The sequence below is a fragment of the Montipora foliosa genome, chromosome 8, assembly GCF_036669935.1.
Source record: "Montipora foliosa isolate CH-2021 chromosome 8, ASM3666993v2, whole genome shotgun sequence".
Lineage (NCBI taxonomy): Eukaryota > Metazoa > Cnidaria > Anthozoa > Scleractinia > Acroporidae > Montipora > Montipora foliosa.
This window is the reverse complement of record NC_090876.1, coordinates 36425159-36435158: the sequence shown is the minus strand read 5'-3', so window position 1 is coordinate 36435158 and position 10000 is coordinate 36425159. Positions and strand designations below refer to the sequence as shown.

Genomic DNA, 10000 nt, shown 5'->3' with positions numbered 1-10000 from the left:
CATTGCGATGATTTTAACATCTTCAGTTCCCACGGACTGCTCCCGTCTGACCTTGTAGCTCAGTCGGTAGAGCAGCGGTGATCCAACCCGAAGGTCGTGGGTTCAATTCCCACCCCGGTCAGAGTTTTTCTCTGTCCTTGTGTGGGCCCATTTCCATACACCTTATTCCAAAATGGCCGCTGATTTATGCGCATACAAATTGGCCCTTGTTGCCTCGTTCAAGATAAAATATTCTTTTGATTTTTAAGCTTAAGAACGAGGCATCAAGGGCTAATTTGAATAAAAACAAAAGAATATTTAAATGGTGGCCATTTTGGAATAACGTGTATTAGTAGGGCTAACGCTCACATGGTTCATATGTGTACAAAACTAGCACTTCACATTACACTCTAATAGTCAAGTCTGTTGAAATATAAGTGCTACACGGCCAGCGTTTGCAAAAACGTAACCCTTCCTTTAACTCACAGAAAGTCGAGTTGCTTGAAGGAGGCTAACATAATCTTGACGAATCGTGACGCTCCCATCAGGTCGTGACGACTCGTCAGAACAATAGTCGATCCGTCTTTTCAAAAGACAGGTCGTGGTCAACACTAAAATAAAGTTGTATGCATGCTCCATTCTTAAAGCGTTTGCAAACACTATCGAAAAGACAGTTATATGTATGATGTCAAAAGGGGATCCAAAGAGTCGCGCGCCCAATTTTTGGCAAAGTATCCCCAGATTCGATCAAAATTGTGATAGCTTACCTGGACAATGTCTGGCCTCCCGTCTGGATTCGGTGTCAAACACCTAAACAATTGAAAGGTAAAGGCCAAAATTAGTTCCGGAACTCGGAATCAGTTACAAATGATTCAAGAAGACATCAGTAAAGACATTTGCTGTCAGTCGACCTACCTCGAGACGGTTTCGGATACTTTATCGGAGTACTGACCAGAAGGGATAGGCTCGTATTCTGCCTCTACGATCTAGGAAAAAGAGGGAAAAAGGAAGGTTTTGTTTGCCTTTTTTCTCTCTCAAAGGGCGTGCAAACGAAAATGGAAAAAGCGTGCAGTATAGACCTTATTCCAAAATGGCCGTCATTTAAATATTCTTTACTTTTTATACAAATTAGCCCTTGATGCCTCGTTCTTGAGCTGAAAATTCAAAAGAATATTTTGCCTTGAACGAGGCATCAAGGTCTAATTTCCATAAAAACAAAAGAATATCTAAATGGCGGCCATTTTGGAGTAAGGTGTATAGTAGACCTACGAGGTTGTAGAATATGCGAGCCAGCGAGCCGTGCGAGTCAACCTTGAAGCAACGCAGTTATTGAAAGCTAACCATTTTAAAATGTTCTTAGACTTAAATACTGTTTATTGGCGCTATTTGAAATGGGTGCTTAGACTTAAATGCGAGACTCGCATGACTCGCATGCACACATGCACCTACTTTGGTTGCAAGAGCTAGCATGTTCGATGAGTAAAATGGAGGTTGAAGCGTCGCCATTTGATAGAGGATACAGCCTGATGCCCACACATCTGCTTTCTCGCCGTAAGGTTGACTTTGAACGACTTCAGGACTGAAAAGATATTAAAAACAGTCACTAGTGAAGTCATCTTCTCATGAAAGTTGGTTCGCATAAGAACAAGGCCACAGCGTTTAGTAACACTGATAAACGTGAGAGCCCATATACATATTAGAGTTGAAAACACATACAATTCTGCTGAGTTTCATTTCAGCTGTAGCTACGACCAAAAGCAGGGAAAAGCTGCGAATTCTGAAAGATATTTGCCACCTACTGAATTCTTGTATCTGTATCCTGTGGCAATTATTAAAAGTACACAAGACAACAAACCGCAATTGCACGACAATCGAATGGTCACTTCAACACTTTTGAATCAAGTATACTGACTACTATTCACAACGGTATATATCTTTTATTTGTTTTCCCCACACAGATCGTACGAAGAAGATAAGACTATAACAACCGTCTGGTTGGCTCAGTTGGTTTAGAATAGGAATACCGTTGGGTGGTTACAGGTTCAACTCAGGCCGGAGAGATCAACACTCGGGGTTTTTTAATAACTGAGGAAATGATTAGCCTTCCAAGGCTTTCAGGTAAAGATCAGATACGTCCAGAAATGCAAGTACTTAAGATGCACGTGGATTTCAATAAGCGTCACCAAGTGTCCCTAGATCGATTGCTCTTATCCCAAACTTCAACATCGCTTGTGTTTCGGAATTCACTACTTGCACAATCCCATAATACACCTCTATTACCACCCAAGACGTTTGCATAACCATTGTTTGCAATTCCTCATGGGACATGAAAATGTCCCAAGAGAAGTCGAAAACAATGCCTATGCAGAGTTTTCGGGGGTAAAAGAGGTGTATTATGGGATTTGTGCAAGTAGTGAATAGGGACAATTCAAGTAACAAAAGTGTCCGCAAATGCTACTCCTCAAGTAAGGATAAGCAGCTGCATTTACCCTGAGCTAAAACTAACGCTAACTCTAACACTTACGGTACCTTATTGTTGGAAATAGAAAACAAATGCTTAGATTTAAAGGGACACTTCGTGTTGCATGTCAAAATTTGGCGTTAATCTAATTACTTGCACTTCTGGACATGAGTGTAGGTTGCGTCTCTCACAATCCTTTCTCTATTAATATCTGAGGGGACCTCAACGGGCAAAACACACTATTCTCAATGAGCAGGGAACATGCAATCAAATGACTCATTTCGAAAGCCTTAGAAATATGTTTCTCTCGTAAAAGAAAGGCAAAGAAACGTAAATTAAAGCATTTGATCCTAGTATGTGCATGGACGTATAGGCACGCCCAACTTTCAAAAAAATAAATAAACAAAAATCTAACGATTGATGTAGGATAAAACGACGGTTTCTCAAATGACACCGCGCCTGCGCCCCAGCTATATTTTTTCGGTTTTTCGTGTTGCCCTGGTGAAGGGAAAGGCCACTGATCACTATGTGTTGGCTAGAAGGTTGGGAAGGTTGAAGTGCCGAGTGACTGGTTTCGCTGCTTCCTTGTCGTTTTTTTCCACGTCTCGCAAATGTTCGCAGGGTAACGTTCGAAACGTCAGCTTTCGAATTTCTTTACGGTGGTCAATTTGCCATTTCAACCCAGTTGATAAACCCATTCTTGTGTTTCTCTTCTCCACCGATGCACTCCGATGCAGTAACACAGTTTCTTCAGAAACTAAACCTCTTTAAGTAGCCAAATAGTCTGACCCGAAAACACGAAAAATGTTGGAACAACAGACCCAAACAAACATACAACAAGCAAAACAACAACGACAAAAATTAGCCATAGAGCTGAGTCCCTATCCGATTTAGAGGCTGTCACAGCTGAATAGTATTTGGGTCAGTACAAGGAATGATGGAAAAGCTGCTAAATTTGAGCTGAAATAATCCCCTCTAACATCCTACATACCATGAGTATAGGATGGTTCCAACCATAGAAGTCATTTTGCTTGCGTCAGGGTTTTTCTGCTTTGCTAACCCGAAGTCAGCTGAAAGCAACACCAACAATGCACAAAATTAGCCAAATCCTTTCCAAGACACAAAATGGCAACATTCACAACAGTGACCATGATCTTACTGATCGTGACTTTATCGTTTTCTCCCAGCATAATGTTGTTTGGAGTAAGGTCCCTGTGGACGATGTGTTTCTCCTTGTGAATGTAACGTAATCCTAACACAATCTAAAATAAAAAGTCAAAGGAGACACACATTATACTTTTAAAAGTCTCTTTTGAGCCAGTCGAGTCTGCCGCGAGATGTGCTAACAAACAAGAGCTTAACGGCCGAGGGAGGAATGGCCGGTTGTTGTTGCTGTTTTTTGCTTTCTGCAGGTTCAGGTACATGCAGCTGGGAAAGTCCCTCCCGTCCCTTTCACAGTCTCGTGAATGGATGCGTATCTCAGCAAGGTTACCCTAGCAATCAATCGCCCATAAGCTATTTATAAAGAAGCAATAAATCCGAGGTTCGAGGGCTAAAGAATACACTTATATAGACCCCCAAAAGGCCTCCACTTATTGTACCTGTATGAAAATGTGCCATATTCTTTCCTCGGAGAACCTTGTTCCCTTTTCTTTCAAGGAATTAAAATGTTCGCCTAAAGGAGCACCTTCTACCAATTCCATGATGACATAGAGTTTGTCCTCTAAAAGAAAACATGAATGATTAAATAAACTAGAACCCCGATAAATAACTACCTCCCACAAGTTTTGAGCTTTAAACCCTACCGTATTTAAATAAAGGATATGATGATGATGGTGATGATGAGGAAGGGGAAATCGGTTATACCCTGTCCCAGCAGCCAATAGGTTTAACGAAAAACGACAACGGCTCTGCACGCCGCACGCCCCGAACGCACGTTTTGCATTATGATACCTTTCGTTAAGTCTTATCGTCGTCCTCAAAACGACGTGAAATGACAAATTTACAGGCAACGTGGACGACAACAGCACAAGATGATAATAGGAGGTTGAGATGATAATAGGAGGTTGAAATGATAATAGGAGACGGCGTCGTCCAGTGGTTAGGGCGTTGGTTTTGCATGCGGTTGCACCGGGTTCAAATCCCGCTCTAACCTCTGAAGCCCGTTTCTCGAAAGTCCCGAAACTTTACGGGCCATTTTCGGGTGTCACAATTCCCTTTGTATCTCAAGAACGGAATGGATTTAAGTCGTCAAACTTCACAGTTAGTTTTCTCTCTGTTACCTTGAAAACACGCGGTTGGCAGTTTCGCAAATGGCTTTTCGGGGCTTTCGAGAAACCGGCCCCTTGTATGGTTTTGTTTCTGGTTGTCGCGGTTCAACTCTACCAGCTTTGTAAATAGCCAACTGGTTGCCTCCTGCCAGTTGGGGTTCTTAATCATGTTTCTGTTAAGTTTGAATTGTTTCTTTCAGATTGTTAAAAGTGGGGTGCCTGTAAACTAGCTTGATAGCTAAGTGCACTTCCACTATAAACAAAAGCAAGCACTATTAACAAAGCATTCACTTTTCCCTTTCACTGTCAGAGCATTTATGCATATTTAAGTTTCACGACAGTTGACGGTTTAACCGCTACGAACGAACTGCAGGAAATCAGGAAATTATGCCAATAGCTGCGGTAAATCTCCAGGTGACGTTCTCGTCCTCGCACAAGCTTGTAGACATCATCGTTGCTTAAAGGCAGTGATCGAAAAAAGAGACTAGATCGAGTTGCGTATTATTTTCCGGCAACGTCATCTCGTTGGGACCAATTTCACGCTAAGGCTCCGTATAGACAGCGGAAGCTATGGGTAAAAACGAAGCCTCCTTCGATACTATGCGACTTTGAAAGTCCTTTCTGCAAAACTTGTTTTCTTCTCACTTTATACTCTAACGCTGGGGTCTCAAGGTTGTCCCCAAAAGGATCATCAGTGACCGCCGCGATTTAGTTGTGTTTCACTTCAAACAACATATGCTCGATCTTTTTTTTTTTTGAGATCAGTGGATTAAGGTCTCCAGCAAAAGAAGGATTTCATGTGCCAGAACAGTTTTCTCTTTACTTGCTTTTATACCTGCAGGTTTATATTAACGGGCCATGCTGGCTCTTTGAAGATAAGCTATTTTATAGTTTCGAAATACTTGAGACCTTGGGTGGTTGTGGAACTTCTCGAGGATTAAATAAAGTTATGATACTGGACGCATCGGTACTGGTTTTGGAAACCAGGTTTAATTTTATTTTATACTTTGTGTCAGAGGGATCTCGAAGTAAAATACAAAGTATGGCTGGTCCTTAAAGAGAACTGGAAGAAAAAGTAAAATTTCCTTACTTTCTTGAAAAGCCTTGTGATACCTGACAACGTTTGGATGTCTCAGCTGCAAAGAAAAGAAATTACTAAAGGTGGTGCATTTGCTTAGGTTCTTGCTCTGTAGCACAGACACTTGACCAGCGAAACACGACAGATCCAAAGTTACTAATCGTTCTTCATACAGACAGACGACCTGCTATCAGGATAACAATCCGCAGATATACACAAATTACTCGACAGATACTTTAAAGTTGGTTTCCACTCAAGTTGTGGAGAAGTTTGTCAATGTCGTCAACTACAGTCCCCAACCCCCTTCGGACTAAACTCGTCTAAACGATCTTACAATAATGAAAGTAGGGTATTACAAATTTGTTTTCTCTGATGTGAAATTCGCAGGTACAACAACGCATACCTGTTCTTTCATGATAGTCGTTTCATTCAAGATTTCACCAACGCTCTTTCCGCGATCTTTGGCAGTTTTTCCGAGTGCCGGGTTATGTACAGACATCTGAAACATTTCAGTACACATTCACACGTTCACAAATTCATCCAACTTTTAACCTCAGTCAAGACAAAGAAAATCAGTGAGACAGTAAATTATAAGAGTTATCATTGATTACCAGCTTAATTAGAAGTATCATGTATAATTTGCTTGCGCTACAATAACACAAAGTAGTCAGGCAGTGGACCGAATATTTTCTTATCCCACTTTTTAATTTTATATAAAATAACAAATCCAAGCGTTAATGATGTAAAACTGATGATATACATGTTTCAGTCAGTTCTTTGACTGTGGTTTACTATGATATAATTTTAACATTAAGAAACTTGCATAAACTGGCAAACTGGCAAAATAAAAGAAATCGTACCTCTTTCATGGCAAGAAAGCTCTGACCAGCGTTCTTCTTTCTGACCTACAGGAAAAAACGATTAAAATGACGAACATACTGTAAGATGTTGACTTCACCATGACAGGATAAAGGTTGCGTTCGTGCTTCAGTGTCCTTACATTATAAGTGCCCGGTGAAAACTGTACACATCCAATTGTTGAAAACTCAAAAGGTAGACAAGAAATAAATCTCTAGGAAAAGAACCTCTTTGAAATTAACCATCGAGGGTGACTTCGTCAAGTGATTATTACTAATTAGAAGCTTGGACAAAATATTCCAGTCAGTATTTCACAAATATCGTAACAAATTACAACAGAATTACATTACAAATGCAATACAAGACATTTTATCGTCTATATAATTATGCTTCCTTGGCAGAGAGGGACTTTTGATCTCTCTTTCGGGCGCAGCCAGCTTCAATTAATTTCAGTCCCCACTTGTGCTTGGTTGCTGGTTTAATTTAGTGCTTAAAGGAAGAAGTGTGATTTTCTTCCATTGCAGCGTCCTCAAACTCTTGGAGTGAGTGTTCAATGAGTGGTTTTCATTCTACCGTAGAGTTCCGATAGTAGCGACCCTCTTTGCTTTTGGAATTAGCAGCCTTTGGGGGTCGCTATTTCGGGGAACAAAAATCGTTTACAAATAGAGCTGGCGCGAGCATTTTTTCCGAAATAAAAAATGAACAACATTTTATTTGCATTCCATATGTATAGATTGTGTTTCATAAAAAGAAGCTAAGAACGATAAATGCAGCAAAAAACTATATAGAAAACAATATAAAGTTTTCAATTTGAAGAAATCCTGTTGTTAATACGAAATTATACCGGTTTACGGTAGTTCTTACATCGCTTCATCAGTGAACTGATGTCAAGGACGAATGGTGGCATAAAGTTTCCCCTTGTTGTAAATTTAAATGCTTTATCGTGAACAATTTGTGACACTGCACGAACATATTATTGTACTATTTTGCTTACTGATTGACAAATTAATGGTATATGGTATACCATCAGAAACCCATAAGGTTTGAAACGTGTAACGCGCGTTCACAGCTTCCGAATATTCAGTGCTAAGTACCATATTTGGAAACCCCTCGCTCCAGTTAATTTCGCGCGAGAACATTGGTGGTATTGCGTCACGGTGTTCTTGCGAACTGATTGGTTGAATGTTTCTCCCTTGTTGTTCCAAATATGGTACTTGGGGGGGGGGGGGGGTCGTCGCTACTTTCGGGATTTACTAGCGGCCACAAAAAAATTGACGTTCATTTTGGGGGGTCGTTACTATCGGAACATCGGTACGTCATCACCGCCATGTTGGTGGACGAAAACAAAAGATCTCTCATTAGCTCCTTTTGTTCGTCCACCAGCAATTGTACATTGCAGCATTGTTATCTGTGTCTCTAGAGATTGGCTGCAAATCACCTATTGAATAAAAAAAACACAGTTCTGCAACCTCTTGAGGGCTGCAGCAAGACAGACCAGCAGATAGTCACAAATTGGACATGCATACTCTAGCACCACATCTTTTGCACTAACCTTATACACACTACCAAAAGCGCCAGATCCAAGAAGTTCCAGTACTTCATATGAGCCGACGGAATGAGTAGGAGCTTTGTTCTGATTGGTGGCGAGGATATTGTTTCTTATTTGCGAGATGTCTTCATCCTTTGACGAAAAAGGCAAGTATGTTTAGGAAACTACCACCATAATACCTTGGCCACAGAGTTGTGTGACATGATGATACAAAATGCTTCAACGTAATATATTTCAACCAGTTAAGAACTATGAATAGAACGATCATCGCTATTAAGGAAGAGATCCCAAATGGATTGATAGCTTAGTGGTAAAGCAGTGTGCAGCTCAATCGTATGGTCTTGGGTTCCATCCCCATTCAAACCAGGAGTTTCGTAAGACTTGGCACTTCTTTAGTTAATGGCTTAAGGTGGCTCAAACCAGTTTTAACACTTGAAAGAAACGCTCTCATTAGAAGGATTGACACTAGAACACTTTATCACTTAACAGCAATAATGTGGCACCATGTGAAACACCAGTTATTGCTGACAAGGATTCGGTCATTTTTGTGACGTAAAAAGTTACCGTGGCAACAGAAAAGCCCTGCAAAAATACCCCTTATTTTGTCTATAGCTGCTCATATCTCAAAAACGAACTTGGTGACTCCCAATTCAGTTTAATTTTTGAAATGTAATCAGCATGCCAGAATGAAACTTTCTGCTAAGTTTAAAAAACATAGGGGAGCGGATTCAGAGCCACCTCAAACAACTGACAATTTAAGATAGCTCTGAATCTGCTCCACAGAATTTCCTGCTGATTACTTTAGTGCAATAGAAAATTGCGGTCACCGAGATCGTTTTTCAGATATGAGCACCTGAAACCAAAATATAGGGTGTTTCTGCAAGGATTTCCTGTTGGCATGGTAACGGGTCCTGGCCGGGGACATTATATTGTGTTCTTGGGCAAGTCACTTTACTCTCAAGGTGCCTCTCTCCACCCAGGTGCATAAATGGGTACCGGCGAAAATGCCGGGAGTAACCCTGAGATGGACTGGCATCCCATCCAGGAGGGGTAGAAATACTGCTAGTCGGTTCATGCTACAGAAACTGGAATAAGCTCCGGCCTGATGGGCTACTTGGCTCGTATGCCGACTTTACCTTTACCTTTTTTTATCAACATTACTAATGATCTGACATACCCAAACATAGTTTATATACAATCTGGATCCTAGGGCTGGCTTTAAGCAAGTTCACTACAAAACTTTCAATGTGGGATGGATAAGTGTCGAGTGCCTGAAATATACGGATACTTCCACTACTGGCAGCTAGCTGATAAATGGAGACTACTCTTATTGCTGGCAAATATTGACGACCGACACATGAGCCTCTACACGAGAGGGAGATGAGGTAGGTAACCATCACACAGATAAATTAGTGGAACGAGGGTGTGGTAACTAAGCCAAACATGCTTGAACGAACAGCTCAAAGCGCTACGAACAACGCTACAACAAAACTCAACACGCCTCGCGCATCCCTTCAAGTAGTACACGAGATCCAGGCGCTTCTGCGTACATGCAATCGCTGCTGACGTCAGAGTACGGACAAAATGCGCTATGTTGTAAACTCCGTTCAAAAAGTACCCCATTGGCCACTCAATCGAAACTCCTACAAGTTTAGATTTGAGATTACAAAACTAAATTAGATGTAAACCAACAACAGTAGTTACCGACAAAGTCGAAATCTTGTCAACAAGAGACTTGTAAGCGTTCAGGTCCCGGACGTAATGACCGATGTCGATGAATTTCTCAAACAGATCAGCAGGGAATA

The 10000-nt window shown here is 41.0% G+C and overlaps 1 protein-coding gene across 1 annotated transcript in view; it reads right to left on the bottom strand.

Annotated features, from left to right (window-relative positions):
- LOC138012624 (serine/threonine-protein kinase Nek10-like) overlaps positions 1 to 10000 on the bottom strand; it is a 54722-nt gene that overhangs the window by 15752 nt on the left and 28970 nt on the right. Inside the window, exons 22-32 of the mRNA XM_068859447.1 lie at positions 9900 to 10000; positions 8199 to 8327; positions 6649 to 6693; positions 6192 to 6287; positions 5801 to 5846; positions 4042 to 4163; positions 3600 to 3702; positions 3432 to 3510; positions 1429 to 1558; positions 895 to 965; positions 747 to 789 (exon numbers count right to left, since the gene is read on the bottom strand). The exon at positions 9900 to 10000 is cut by the window's right edge and continues 2 nt beyond it. Of these exons, the coding sequence (XP_068715548.1) occupies positions 747 to 789; positions 895 to 965; positions 1429 to 1558; positions 3432 to 3510; positions 3600 to 3702; positions 4042 to 4163; positions 5801 to 5846; positions 6192 to 6287; positions 6649 to 6693; positions 8199 to 8327; positions 9900 to 10000 (965 nt within the window). The remainder of the gene's footprint in view (positions 1 to 746; positions 790 to 894; positions 966 to 1428; positions 1559 to 3431; positions 3511 to 3599; positions 3703 to 4041; positions 4164 to 5800; positions 5847 to 6191; positions 6288 to 6648; positions 6694 to 8198; positions 8328 to 9899) is intronic.